General features: G+C 36.8%; 1 protein-coding gene across 1 annotated transcript; it reads left to right on the top strand.

Moving 5' to 3' along the window:
• Nucleotides 1–841: 841 nt before the first annotated feature.
• Nucleotides 842–5,731, top strand: ASY1 (DNA-binding HORMA family protein). Its single transcript, XM_078966905.1, has 19 exons — nt 842–976; nt 1,077–1,133; nt 2,021–2,117; nt 2,208–2,276; nt 2,366–2,458; nt 2,539–2,665; nt 2,739–2,808; nt 2,885–2,926; nt 3,043–3,264; nt 3,345–3,384; nt 3,471–3,512; nt 3,606–3,730; nt 4,304–4,316; nt 4,404–4,480; nt 4,579–4,819; nt 4,903–5,019; nt 5,081–5,217; nt 5,297–5,437; nt 5,530–5,731. Exons 1-19 carry the CDS (start codon nt 974–976, stop codon nt 5,587–5,589), a joined length of 1,773 nt encoding a protein of 590 aa, XP_078823031.1. The 5' UTR covers nt 842–973; the 3' UTR covers nt 5,590–5,731.
• Nucleotides 5,732–16,251: the final 10,520 nt, after the last annotated feature.

Here is a 16,251-nt window from a genome sequence, read left to right as displayed (position 1 = left end):
CAGGGGATGGTTATCTATTTTTTTTCTCTCATCATTGATTTCAATTTTGGAATTTATGTTGTGGATCTCAGCACCAATTTTGATATGTATGCGTTTAGTGGAGCTCTAGGGCTAGAACTCATGTGAAGCCACCAGACCACCATATTAACGAAGCTCTAGGTTCAAATCTGATAGGCTTTCAAATAAAATGTAAGATAGATTAATGGATTGTGGTCTAGAGGTGATTGTTGGTGTTGGAATATGTATACGGTGGTATTGTGGGAATAGGTAAGAGGTGTTGGTGACAGAATAAGAGACGAAAACAGAGGGTGAAAAGAAGGAGAGTATGTGAGGTGGTAGGACCTACTGAGATGGTGGGGTGATAGGTGGTGATGCGGAGGTGCTGGCGGTGATAAGCGTTGCTGCTGGAGGTGCTGGCAGTAGGTGGTGATGTTGAAGGTGCCAGTGGTTATATGTGGTGGTTTATGGAAAATCTTAGAGAAGGGGAAATTAAAATAGATGAGTAAGGATATTTTTTTATTTTTATTTTTAATTTAAAACTGATAAATAAACAAATAAAATGAAAAAAATAAATTATTAAGGGTAAAAAAGTCATTTCATGTCAATAGGGACTAAGCGTATAAGGAAAAACGAATAGAGGGACGGTCGGAGTTAATTTTTAAAAATAGAGACTAAACACGCTTTCTGGCATGTGCACGAGTAACGAATGGTGTAATTTACCCTAAAATCTTAAACATGATGATCGTATTTCCTTAACGTGTCAAGGGCATCGCCTCAACTGACCTTAACGTTCCATCAACGGCGTCTTCTGCATGCTTCACCCCAGCCACGTGCCAAGTCATCATATAACCATGGTTAAGTTCGTTCCTGGATACTATATATCCTCTCCTCATCGTCTTCTCCCGCCACTTCATTCATTCTTCAACCCACATTTCCAAAATTCAAACACATTTCTCTCTTCGAACTAGGAAAAATGGTAAGCTTCGAAGCCTCTTCATCTCCAAAAGCTCGATAGATTATTGAACTGTTAATTCTCGATCTTCTACAACCTGATAATCGATTCTCTGAATTTTCAGGTTGTTGAGCAGAAAGTGAAGGAAGCGGAGATTACCGAGCAGGATTCGCTTCTCCTGGTAATTATCTTCCGTATATCGTGCTTCTGATTTACTCGTAGTGATTTGATTTATGTAGAAACAAAATTTCTGATACATTTCGTGATTTATGTGACTGAATTCACGTGCACAGTTTTCTATAGATTTCTTTCATATTATCGCTGCTAGTGTTTAGCTCATACTGAACATTTCCATCTCCGATGATAACTATTGCTAGTTTTTCTGATAACCGGGATTGATAATTGTGATTTGCATCTGATCAATTTTCTTCTACTAGCTGCGATACATACGGATCAAATGTATCTGTTTCTTTCGAATTTAATCCACGATAATCAATTCAAATAGTCATCCTTATTTTATGAAACTTGAATCGTAGTCACTGAAATTCCGATGATCGTTATTACTTGATTCCTCGTGGTCGTTGTTTAGTTGTAATCGATCGGATCTCTGTAAACTAACGGTGACTTAACCTGTAAAAGGACGGCACTCAAAGCAAGCTTCCATTGTATTTACAACCGGTTAAACATGATTTAGAGTCTGTTTTCAGCTAAACTTTGTACATAATGCCATTTGATAGCAGATTACGTAGTACTTTTCTAGGTTTTGCTTTATTCATTGAGCATCCATTACTGTAATTCATAACCTCGGTAAGAACTGTAGAATGTAAGAAGGTTAATGATATACGAGGCCAGTTATTTGTTTGCTACCATCGATTTCAGTAGCAAATTAAAGTTCTAAGGTCAATTGCAATTGTGAGAAAGTTCAGATGATGTTAGAAAATAAGTATAACATTTCGATCCTAAACTATTTTCGAAGCCTTTGACGCTAAATGTGGAGCAATTACTTTACTGTTTTATTTTGTAATTTATCAGTTCTGATAACTCATGATTTATTTCCTTTGAAAACAGACAAGGAACCTACTACGCATAGCAATATTCAATATCAGTTATATCAGAGGTCTTTTTCCTGAGAAATACTTCAGTGATAAGGGTGTCCCAGCCTTAGGTACGTACTACTGGTCTCTCTGGTGAAGATCTTTGTAGCTGAGAGGTTATACCTTATAAAACGGCTTTGATTCTATTGGTTCATCAACAGAGATGAAGATCAAAAAGCTCATGCCTATGGATGCAGAGTCCAGAAGACTCATTGACTGGATGGAGAAAGGTATACTGATTCATAAACATTCTCTAGTGCTTTTGAGCTTCAGTTTCTATGTTTTTATTATTGATTTTTCATGAGTTGTTTTCTTGCAGGTGTATATGATGCTTTGCAGAAGAAATATCTCAGGACACTGATGTTCTGTGTGTGCCAGACAGTAGAAGGGCCAATGCTTGAAGAATATTCCTGTAAGTAGCTGTTATAATATGAATGTGTAATAGGAATTTTACTTTGCTTTACTAAGATATATATATATATTCTCCTGCAGTTTCTTTCAGTTACTCAAATGCTGACAACCAAGAGGTTTCTATGAATGTTAATCGAATTGGAAACAAGAAACAAGGGGAAACATTCAAGTGTAACTCCACCACAGAGATCACCCCAAATCAAATGAAGTACTATATTCCCTTATGGTTTTTTGATTCCTAAATTGTGATCTTAGTTAACTAATACAACATTTTATCTCAGGAGCTCTGCTTGTAAAATGGTTCGTACCCTGATACAACTAATGAGAACTCTAGATAAAATGCCAGAAGAGGTACTCATTTTTGATATATTGTCATTTATAAAGAGTTTTTCATCTTCAACTTCATCTAATTTGAATATTGTTTCAGCGCACCATTTTGATGAAACTCCACTATTACGATGATGTCACGGTATCATCTTCATATATAGCTCATTTCTTCTATTTTTTTTTTCTGAAACAATTCATAACCAATAACATTGCAGTATATTGAATTGATAAAGTTTTTTTTTTTTTTTAATCTTGTAGCCTGCTGATTATGAGCCCCCATTCTTTAGAGGCTGCACAGAGGAAGAAGCCCATCATCCATGGAATAAAAATCCTTTGAAAATGGAAGTTGGCAATGTCAACAGCAAGCATTTTGTATTATCTCTCAAGGTCAAAAGTGTTCTTGATCCTTGTGAGGATGAAAATATGAGTGTGGGTGGTGATTCAATGGAGAGAGATGAAGATAGCCAAGCTGATAGTGAGGTAATTAAAGTGTCAAATATACTATTTCATTTTATAAACTTAATTTATACTTTTATAAAAAATATACTCTCTATTTTCAGACCAGCCTTTCTGATGATGAATACATCATGGCACCAGTAGGTAATAATAATAGACATATCAATTTTTTAATTTCTTCATTATCCTTGGAGTTACAAAATTTCAAACAATCATTATTACTTTTTCAGACCAACAAAAAGAGAAACCAGATGAGACCATGGCTGATGAAGGTGCATGAAAAATCATTTTCATATATTTAAAATTATATAATTAGAGGGATTTTTTAATGAAATTATTACAATATAACCTGTTAAAATATGCAGATGATACTCAGGATCCAGCTGAAGATGAACAGCAACTGAACCGTGTAAAGAATTGGATCAGTGCTTATCATCTAGACACTTTTGATGTCACTGATGTTCTTGCAAATTTCCCTGACATATCTGTGGTAAACATTTTTCTTTAAAGATAAACTTTGAATAATATGTTTATCATAGCATCTTATTTTCATTTCTATCTTTTACAACATTATTAAGACATTATACTTCAATTTTTTGTATTAGGACATGTACTTTGAATGAACTACCCAATTATAGTAGTGATTTTTTTTTTAAAAAAATTTGACATAGCTTTATAATCGGGTTGAGTTTTCAAAGTATAATGTTGTAATAGGAATGCTATAATACACAATAAAAAAATATGTTGCTATTTCTTGCATTTAGCTGTTTTTCATCTCAGTAGTAAACATTTTTCTTTAGAGCCAAATGCAAGATATAACAGCTTACATTGACTCAGTTGCTTAATTATTTAAGACATCCTACATTGAAAAATCTACCCAAGTATAACAATTTACTTTCAGTTTTTAATTAAGACATTGTACTTTGAAAATTCTATTCAATTATTGCTTTGAATTAGGTAGGAAGAAATAAAATCAGGACATTTTATTACACATTACATTAAATAAAAAAACGTTCATTGCCATTACTTGCCTTTAACACCTTTTGTTATAATTTATTTGCAGGCTTTGATTGAAGGTAACCAGAGAATCCCTTTAAACAAAGTAAAAACCAAAATTCACCTTCCATGAATATAATAAACATTACATTATTTTTTTTTTTCAGATGTCATGAACAAGCTTGTTAACGAAGGCATTCTTTCAAAATCCGGAAAGGACAGTTTCAACATCGAGAGGCCTGGGGTCGTCTTTTTTTTTTTTTTTTTTTTTTTTTCCTTCAATTACTTTTTTACCCCTTTAAATAATTTACTAATCTTATTAAAAACATGAATGAATAATAGAAATCGGAATATGAATTTGATGCTGTGAAAGAAGAAACCCTCAGCAAGAAAAGTTCACCCACAATGCTTGAAGGTCAAATGTACATGAAGGCACTCTTTCATGCTCTTCCAATGGACTACATTACTATTCCTAAGCTTCAAACCAAACTTGGTGGTGAGGTTAACCAAACCACAGTTCGCAAATTAATGGATAAAATGACCAAAGAAGGGTTTATTGAAACCTCAAACAGCCGTAGGCTAGGTAAATATTATTATTATTATGGTTAATAAAAATCAAAATCATTGAATAATTATTTATACCTTTTCTTTTAATTATTGTTACAGGAAAGCGAGTGATTCATTCTGAAATAACCAAGAAGAAACTTGATGAAGTCAAAAAAGCTCTAGACTTTAATACTATGGTGGACCTGGACACCAACAACCATTCAGAAAAACAAGCAGGTGGACCCACATTATAATAATTTCTATATGTAATGATTTTACTTATTGACAACTTGATCAGGGTCCAATAAGTCTACACTTGGCGCATTCCACTCCATTGGATCAGAGCTTACACGATCGATGGGTAAACCTGAGTTGCAGCAGAGTGTGTCCAACAGACAGAATGGACAGAACAACACCCCCACAAGCAACAATCAGGTTCTTTTTACTTTCTTAGTACACTCTAATTTTATTAAAATTTTTTGTCATTTTTTTTAATGTTTTATAAAATATATAGGTTTTGCAGCCGTTATCTTCCATAGAGAGCTATGCAGGGATGAAAAAGGGTAGAAATGGAAACATCAATCAGGATGATAAAATGGATACTGCGGTTTGTAGCCAAACCACCATAAACAAACGTTTCCGAAAAGCAAGCACGGTATGTAATTACATATATACCCTCCTCCTCCTCCTCCTCTCATCACCACAAAACTTTAATTTTTTATTTGAAAATTGGAATTTTGTTTATAGGTAAAGGAGCCTGTCGTTCAGAACATGAAACGTCAGAAATCTCAACTTCATGAAGCGTGAAGGGCGAAGGAAACCTGTGTGACGTATTTTTAGTTGTCTTTTTAATGTCATGATTTGGAGGAATTCACTAGATACATTTATATAACTGATCTTATTCGTTACTTTTTAAATACACATGCTTGACGATAAATTCATGAACTAATACTGAAAGTATGTATCCGAGGATTGATAAGGATATTCATGATTTCAATTTCTCAACAAGTATTGCGTTATAGTATCATCATCTCCATTAGTAGAAAAGAAAATAATAATAATAATAATAATAATAATAATAAGAATAAGGGAAAAAAGAATATACATTACAGCCCCATGTAAACTTAGATACTAAACCTCTTGAAAATATATTGTTTTACTATATAAAGATTACGGTTAATGGATTTACGGTTAATACTTCAAGATGTAAATTCAAGATCGATATAATAGAGTTTAGGGTTTAGGGTTTAGATTTAGGGTTTAGAGTTTAGGGTAAAAGTTCAGGGTTTAGGGTTTAGTAATGTTCACTTGGGTGAAGTAATAAACGATAATTGAGGAAAGAAAATAGAGATGTTAAAACAATAATGAAAGTAAAAAATGTTATGGAGGATGATATATTTACCAAGTGAAACCAAACCGGGTATATTTAACATGTTAAAACGATATATTTTAGAGGTTTAATACCTAAACTTAGGTGGAATTGAAATGTATATTCTCTATCTCCTAATAATAATACATAGTTTAATAATGTTTATATGTGTTTGCGGATATAAATATTAATGTTGCTTTCATGTGCATAATATTTGTACACTTGCTCCAAAGCTCATAAACACAAGTTGACCACATAAAAAGATAAACCTCTTTCGAATGGACATGGTTTTATAGACAAATTGTGATGCAAAGTAAACGGCAATACAGAAAATAGTATTTTCATCCCATTAACAATGAATTAATTTAATATATATATATATATATATATATATATATATATATATATATATATATATATATATATATATATATATATATATATATATATATATATATATATATAAAAGAAGACTGGTATAATGGGTGGATCAATTTATTCGAAGCTTATGATTTGTTTAAAATATTTTTCTTTACACTATTACATAATTGTTTTATTTGTATATTTCACTAGTCATATTTAATGTATTAGAGGATATGGATATGTCTAAATGAACAACACAGGCACAATGATGATATTACTAACAATACATAAAGAACCATATTTTATTTAGACAAAATTACAAAAATGGTCTCTATGGTATGTATTTTTTTGGGGTTTTAGTTCAAACAATGACTTTTTTGGATAGGGGTACTTTTGGAGTAGTTTGTATGTGAAAATAGTCAATCCGAAAATTAAAATGACTATAATACCCTTAGAGTATTTAATTTTCATTTTTCTTTCATTTCTTTTTAAATCTAATACTATTTTTTTAATAATTAATAAATTAAGAAGCTCTCTCTCTCTCTCTCTGTCTCTCTCTCTCTCTCTCTCTCTCTACATGATTTACCAATAGAAGAAATGGGGGCATGTTCATCGTCTTCTTTATGAATCACCCATCATCATCTCTCCCTCTCCATAATAACCTGCACCACTCCGTTTTCTTATCATATCAACCACCATCTACCAACCGCCACAACCAGAGAAATTCAATCTCACCATCATCACCTCCATCCATTATCAGAAGAAAATTTCACAAATCTCAATCATTCAAGAGTCACCGTCGAGATTATAACAGAAACAAGAATGAATCGACATCAGATATGGTAGAATCAATTTACAAATTGTAAAGCGAATTGTAATTGATAAAAAATAACGTGATACCCATTCAACCATTTTCAGAATCGGGTTCAGCATACCAATACCCCTACCATCTCAATCAATGTCAAGAATCATCATCGATTATCAACCCTGCAACTTAACACTACCCTTAATCCTCTTGATAAACCATCTACTAAGTCACCTATATCACCCACAATCGAACACCTTCATTCACCCCTTTCCTGAACCACCAACCACCACCCTTAAATCGGATCCTTGAGAGATGCAACTGAAAATATATATATACACATACCTATTAAGCGATCCATTAGGGTTTACTGGGTTTAAAATGGTTGAATCTTGACATATTTGAAATCTATTTTGTCACCTGGTATGTCTTCAACTTCTCGATCGATTTCAAAAAGTGTGTGTGAATCCTTCCTAAAGCGATGATAAGCTAAGAATTCTTCCAAATATGCAGATTGTTGTTTTGAGAGGAAGGAAGAGATCAAAGAGGGGCAAAGAGGGGTGGATGAGATGAGAAGTGAAGATTAGTGGTGAACAAATAGATGTGCGAGAGAAGAAGACAAAGGTGTAGGATGAAGCAATGAGCGATGAAGGTGAATGGTCATATTGGGGAGGAAAGGGGATGGGGATCGTGTGTATGTGTTTGTAGAGAGAGAGAGAGAGAAAGAGAGAGAGAGAGAGAGAGAGAAAGAGAGAGAAAGAGAGAGAGAGAGAGAGAGAGAGAGAAAGAGAGAGAGAGAGAAATGTGGGTCCAATTTAATTATTTATTTTCTTTTTCATTTAAATTAAATAGAAAAAACATTAAAAAAATATCAGAATGGCATTACAGTCATTTTAGTTTACCGAGGGACCAAAAACGCAACGAAACTATCTTGAAAGGACCACCGATCCAAAAAAGTCGTGGTTTGGACTAAAACCCCAAAAAATGCATACCACATGGACGATTTTTGCAATTTTGTCTTTTATTTTTTTATATTAAAAGAAAAACTTAAATACATATCAAAACATTAGATTCTTTTAAAACATGAAACAAATGCATATAGAAGTTTTTTTTCTTCTTCAAAGAATCCCAAAACTTCTTGTAGAGACCCAATAAGATCATTGTTTGTATGTTTTTGTTCATAATAGAAAGTTATGGTCAATGTTATGACCTCACAAGATGTTTTATTCTTCATTGTCTCATCAAGTTTTCCTTTTTTCTATTTTGTCCGGATTGAAGTAAAACTATGGTATTCGTTACACCCAAAAATCATGACATGAAATTTTTTATTTTTAATTTGATAAATCGTTAGTATACATCATTACCATAAATATCAGGGTAATTTAATTTTCAACATAACATTGACAAATCAGAGTATTTCACGGGAAACGAAAACATACGGTGTGTGCTCTGCAATCATCTCAAATCCTTCCATTTAAAAACCAGAGTACCTGAAACATAAACTGAAAACCGTAAGCACAAAGCTTAGTGAGTTTTCCAAAATACCATATAGCACACAACCACATAATATCATGCAATATACATAGAGTTGCTATGGGCTCCCCCCGTGGTCTTGACCTGGAATGCCATGGGCTCCCCTAGATAACCAAGTGGCATGGGCTCCCCCAGTGGTCTTTACCTAGAATACCATGGGCTCCCCTACATGGTCTGATATTCAAGTGCCACGAGCCTGGGGTCTTCCATGCAAGTATCATAGAGACAACTAGAATACCACATATCACAGAAACCAACTAGCATACCACATAACACATAATGGGCCGACATTGGTGCCTTCGACCCATGGATATTGTGAGAAGACTCACCTCGCACTGTTGCATCATACAGAAAACCCTTGGTTGCTGGCTGGTAGATCCTCAATCTATTAATAAAAAGAGTACTCAATTAACAATTGTGTTCTAATCCAAAACTATAACTTCGTACCTAGGGTAAAAAGACCATTTTACCCCTAACCTAGCTTTGTCCAAAATTATGACCCAAACTATAATCTGAAAAGCCCAGAAGCCAAATTAATCAAACAATGGCCCAATTTTCCAAATTGGGCCCAAGCCTTTACATGGGCCTTACCTTAAGGCCCAACCATTCAACACACTTAACATTCAGATGGCCTATTGACCCATAATCATCAAAACCCAATCATGGCCTACCTATGGCTTAATTTTCCAAATTGGGCCCAAACCTCTCCAATGGACCTTATCATAAAGCCCAATAATTTCCTTGGTCCAAAAACCTGTTTTCTAGATGTGCACAAAGGCCGACATCAACTTAATCCAAGAAATGGCCCAACCCAAGGCCCATAATTACAAATTTCACTCCGACTGAGTACGCAGGGCGTACTCAGTAGTACGATGCGCGTACTCGCTTACTAGCTTGTATGCTGTGCGTATTGGCTTGTACACCCATCGTACTCCTTCTTAAACCCACTTTTTTCATTAAGTCCTTAATACTTAGTCCATAAGTCCAAACCACAGATCTGAGTTCCAAATAACGTCTAGACTCATAAAGTCATTGACTTGGTGACTTTACATATCCCGAATCGATCGAAACTCAAAATATAGCATTCTACTATCATGGAAATGACTCAAAATCCAACATAGAGGGTCTTAAACTATAAAGGTACCAACTTTATGGACCTTGAACCTCAGAAACACTAAGAGGGGCAACTCAAAGCTTCTAGAAGGGAGTCAAGACCACTAGATCTCATCCTTCAGACCAAAATGAACTAAAAGTCACAAATGAGAGATCTAAGTTAGAAATGATCAAGTTCATAGCTTTTTACCTCCAACAAGCTAGAAATGAGACATATAAGCAAGATCCATAAGCTTCTTCTTGATCCCCACCTTTGCATCAAACTCCACCTTGTTGAAAATGAACCAAACACACCAAAAATGGACACCATAAGCTCAAAATGCCACCATGAATGATTAAGGACGATTTCTAGGGTTTTAGAGGGTGGGGGATGAGTTAGCATGAAGAAGGAGGCTTAACCTTATGCTTATATATGGTACAACCCTTAGATTAGGGTTTTCAATTTGACCCTTGTATGCCCAATGTACCTTCTTGTACGCCCTGCGTATGAGGCCGCACACCCCGAATTAACCTTGCACAAATGCCCCAAATACCTCCCGGCTATGCCTCGTGTAGTTCCTTAGCCTTGGTACGCCCTGCGTACTAGGGCTTTTCCCAAAACCCTAATTCTTCTGAAGGCCATAACTCACACGATACAACCCCTATTCCAACAATTCATATATTCTCAACAAGGGTATCGAGACGCTCAACCCTATTATCAATTCAGACTTACCATAAGATATCCCAAACTAAAATTCCACTTTCCATACGAGCCCAAGCTGATAAATTACCGAAATACCCATATGGCCCAAAAACTCAAACTGAATACCCGGGCAACCAATATACATTATCCAATTCCAATTGGGTCCTTAAACCCTTGCATAAAAACATTCATACCGGGGAAACATAAACCAAGCCTAATAGAACTTACCAAACCTGAAAAAGAACGAATCCTTAAATCCTTGCAGAAACCACCTCTACCTTTCTGAAACCCGAAATCTCAAATTGCTCTGACTTTCCGATAGACCACACGCACTGAACTACTATCAAACTATTTCCACATGAATACCATATTAAACAAGATTCTCTCAACCCTGATTATCTTGATGTTTCCATTGGAACACAATCCATGATCATAATCATATGCAAAATAGTTACACTTGGTAGAAGGCTCAGACAAAAGCTGTGTATTAGGGTCCAATCGACCGTTTTGAGATTATTCAACTCAACCGAAAATGACTTAACAATTCTCCGAATTACAAGCGACTCCACACACGAATCCCAGATCATGGAACCCACTATTCATCTTGCTTCCAACTAGCTATTTTCCAAAAACAATTGAGACCTCCTTGGTCCCAACTTGTCTGCCCACTACCCGAAACACTGGACACCTATCCGATTGCCTAGCCAAAAGACACACACATATACAACAATCCCATGCTACTCCCGAAAAGAAAACCGATCGGTAGGACTTGCTCAACACACCTTGCCACCATTACTTCTACTAACAGAATGAACGCTGCATGACCCACTGAAGTCTCATCACATACCCGGTCTCTAACAACCCATCTTTTCCTGACTTAAAACCCGCTGTGTCTCTTTCACATATAGAACCAACCCAAGACACATCAAAATAACTCGAACTGCCATCAGCTAAACCCATTCATTACCCTTGAAACCTATGATTGATGCCCTCGACATATAAATATTTCAATACTTATCCTACTAGAACGAAAATCTTGCACTGAACACGTACGGACCCGACTCAAGATCCTACCCAAAACCAAATCGATACTCCACTCATACTCCAAGATACATGAATCTGTATTTTCATAACGCACTAGAACTTTTCGATTCCGGAAAAACCTCGCTTGACCAATAAATAAATACCCTCAAACCAATCCCTAAAACTACTAGTCTCGCACCTAGTCCAACCACCATGTTCCCAAGAGTCTAAGCAACAAGGCTACCTAGCCTAAAATCCTTCTACGCCGCACACTGATCCTCCTCATGATCTTGCAACTCAAGATTCGATCCTCTGACTCAATAATCTCTACCAGTACCAGCCTGATTTATGATAATCACATGGGCCTCAGTCTTGGGTCCTACTCATCCTAAGCTATATAGTCTCGACTCCGACCAGGACCCCAACGGTCCTCAATCCCAAAATAGAAAATACTCCTTGATAATCCTGACCGACATGGCTGAGGCACGAACTAAATTCCCCATCACACTTGACCATTTCTAATAATAGTCTACCTCGAACTGATGAATGCTACGATCCCATCTTAGTCTTACAACATTTCCAACTAATCATGGTCTTAACCTCAATCTGAACAACCACTGATTTCTCCCCCACTTGGGCTCGATGAAGCTCGCTCACCTATTAATCCTTATGGATCTCCGATCCATCTCCCTCAAATAGCATGAACCACCCATACCCTGAGTCGAACAATACTAGCGTTCCATTGCTAGCCAAACTCACTGATTGCCCAACTCTCGAATTCCTGAAGGATATTCTTGAAATCTTCACTAATTAGATAGTCCAAATCACCTACTATGATACCATACTAATTCCTTGAGTTCTTGTGTTGGCGACGGATATTCATAACACTTAAGCCGACCGAAAAATCTTCATTTCAACTCCCACTCTCGAAGAATTCCTGAATCCTAATCTAGTGCAAGTTAAGAAAATATGAAACTCTCCTGATGTTTTGATGACCAAATCGACTCATGCAACCGACACTTCCTTCTTCCCGCTACCTTACTTCTCCTACCAACATTAATACCTGAACCCAACGATTCTCATAGAGGCAACCGCCACTCTTACCAAGACCAATATTTAATATGCTGAACCCTAATGATTACTGGAGAACCAACCCGCCGAATCCCGGTCATTGAAACTCGATCTTAACCAAAACCAGAATAATAGGCAAACACATTGAAACCCGCTGCACAAAATCTAACCGCCTAAATAACCCACTGATGATTCCCGACATGCAAAACACATAAAACAATTCTCGAAGATATGACCTAAAGATGCCGCAAACCCAAATTATTATAAGATTCCAAGCTACAAGAAACCGATAGAAATCAAAAGAATTGAAATGATAACATACCCTCCAAACCACCTACTAGAGCATTGGCTTCCCTTGCCTCTCTCTATCTCTACTGATATGATCTAACCTGCTACGCTCGTAGCAACCCATACTTCTGGGTTGAAAAGCTCCGTTGTGGCTTTCTCACATGTGCTACATGGACCCCGGCGCTGCTGGCCTCTCAAAACCTGTTCACAAGTCTTGGGACTCTTTCCGCGACCCTCTACTAAATGCACCAGATCTGAATCCTTCTTCCTGAGGTGCCCCAAATCGATCTCCCACTCTCGGGCTCTAAAATCATAGCATTCAGGGTCTCGCACCTTGAAATACTCACAATCTTCCTGATATCATCCCTTGACATAGCTCCAACAACATCACCACCCAGCTTACTATCAACCTCTTCCCATCAATCTTGTGCCCGGTCCTTTAGCATGAATGAAGCATATCTTACTTTTGCCTTCCCGGGACAAAAACTCGTCCTAAACGTGTTAGCAAAATCTGCTTACCACATTCTACTTACAATGGGCCCCTCTCCTTATGGAACAACGGAACTTCATAAGCACGAAACTCCTAGGAGAAAGAGTGTAAACTCCAATGATGGCCATAACCTCCGCATGGAATGCGCCCACGCACTCATCCAAAACCTATGAAATACTGCGGGAAATCTCCGATGAGATGAACTCTAACATCTGCTCACTAACCGGCTCAACACCTGCACCTGATCTGGAATCCGAAACCAAACCAGAACCAAAACTACCTCCCTGAATGATCATCTCCAATCCAAAATACAACAAGCCAAAGATCAAAACATTCCCAAAAATCATCATCCCATAAGCTTCTTAGATTCTCCAAGACTCTCCCTAAATTGAGTATGGATCCCATGCTTTCAGTAGTACGGGCCCAATACTACCTTCCATACCTATCCATGCTTTCCTCAAGAATTATCCCGAATCCTCTAAGTCACCTTCTCAAACTGGTGCACTAAGGCTTACTAACCATGCGAATACAACCACTACAACACTCCATAGGCTCACCTAGGTTCCCGATCATACTCTGCTATCAGCTGCTGAAGAACTCCTCATAATGCCACTCATCCACCTCATGAATACTTTCCTATTCACTTAGTAGCTGACTCACATCATCAAAGAGTTCCACAAAGCACAAAGCAAGCAACATTCATGAAGTAATACTCCAATCCACAAAACTATCATAGAACATCAAACCCACACACTACCACATATGCCAGAATTTCCACCCTTACCACCAGTAGCCTTATGCATGCAAATCATACATAGAACACGATCATATAGACTGTTAATTAAAAGACTCTACCCTAGGACCACAACCTGAAAAAGAATAGGAAAATAAGGCTAAATCAATTGTTCTAGGGCTATAAGATCCTAACCGTATACAATTTTTAAAACATACACCTAGCAATTACTAATTCCAATAAATATTCCCATCTCAGCATAGCATCCAATACACCCAGAGCAACATGGTATCACATATCATATCCAACAACCACAACCTAATCAGCACTAGAATGCAAGTCTACCAGCTCATACAATATACATACAAAAGGCATCCCTTCTAGCATTCTAACTAAGCAGATCCTTAGCCCTAACTAGCATGCAATTCGAAAATTCATAAATCAACTCATAACAGATAACATGTGTGAGTGTTTTGGGAAAACTTACTTGGGCTTGGCTAATTTCATGCACCGCACCCTTCTCTTATCTTAGAAAACTCTTTTCTTGAAAACATTTTTCTTTTGAAAACTTTACCAATCCTCAGTTTGAGTTCAGACACATCCGAGAGTATGTCCGAATCCCTTAAACCAAGACTCTGATACCAACTTGTAACACCCCAAAAATCATTGCAAATATTTTTTATTTTTTATTTGATAAATCGTTAGTATACATCCTTCCCATAAAACCAGATTAATTTAATTTTTAACATAGCATTGACAAATCAGAGTATTTCACGGGAAACGGAAACATACGGTGTGTACTCTGCAATCATCTCGAATCCTTCTATTTGAAAACCAGAGTACTTGAAACATAAACTGAAAACCGTAAGCACAAAGTTTTGTGAGTTTCCCAATAACATATAGCATACAACCACATAATATCATGCAACATACATAGAGTTACCATGGGCTCCCCCACATGGTCTCATAACCAAGTGCCATGGGCTCCCCCCATGGTCTTTACCTGGATTGCCATGGGCTCCCCCACATGGTTTGATATCCAAGTGCCTAGCTCCCCCCGGGGTCTTCCATGCAAGTATCACCGAGAAAACTAGCATACCACATATCACAGAAACAACTAGCATACCATATAACACATAATAAGTTGAAATTGGTGCCTTCAACCCATGGATATAGTGAGATGACTCACCTCACACTGCTGAATGATAAAGAAAACCCATGGCTGCTAGCTGACAGATCCTCAATCTACCAATAACAAAAAAAATACCCAATTAACACTTGGGTTCTAATCCACAACTGTAACTTCATACCTGGGTATGCAGTCCACTTCGACTGAGTACGCAGGGCATACTCAGCAGTACATTGGATGTACTCGCTTAATGGCTTGTATGCTGTACGTACTGGCTTGTATGCCCATCGTATTCGCTTGTACACTGTGCGCACTGACTTGGTGACTTTACGTATCCCAAAAGGACCCAAACTCAAAATATAACATTCTACTATCATGTAAATGACTCAAAATATAGCATTCTACTATCAAACTCCAACATAGATGGTCTTAAACTCTAAAGGTACCAACTTTATGGACCTTGAACCTCAAAAACACTAAGAGGGGCAACTCAAAGCTTCTAGAAGGGAGTCAAGACCACTAGATCTCATCCTTCAGACCAAAATGAACTAAAACTCACAAATGAGAGATCTAAGATAGAAATGATCAAGTTCACAACTTTTTACCTCCAAGAAGCTTGAAATGAGACATATAAGTAGGATCCATAAGCTCCTTCTTGATCCCACCATTGCATCAAACTCCATCTTCTTGAAGATGGACCAAACACACCAAAAATGGACACGATAAGCTTAAAATGCCACCATGAATGATTAAGGATGATTTCTAAGGTATTAGAAGATGGGGACTGGCTTAGATTGAAGAAATAGGCTTAACCTTATGCTTATATAGGGTACAAACCTTGGATTAGGGTTTTTAATCTGACCCTCGTAC

Source organism: Lactuca saligna, chromosome 8 (assembly GCF_052625555.1).
Source record: "Lactuca saligna cultivar CGN05327 chromosome 8, ASM5262555v1, whole genome shotgun sequence".
Classification (NCBI taxonomy): domain Eukaryota; kingdom Viridiplantae; phylum Streptophyta; class Magnoliopsida; order Asterales; family Asteraceae; genus Lactuca; species Lactuca saligna.
The sequence above is the reverse complement of the archived record's forward strand: the minus strand, read 5'-3'. Positions and strand labels throughout refer to the sequence as shown.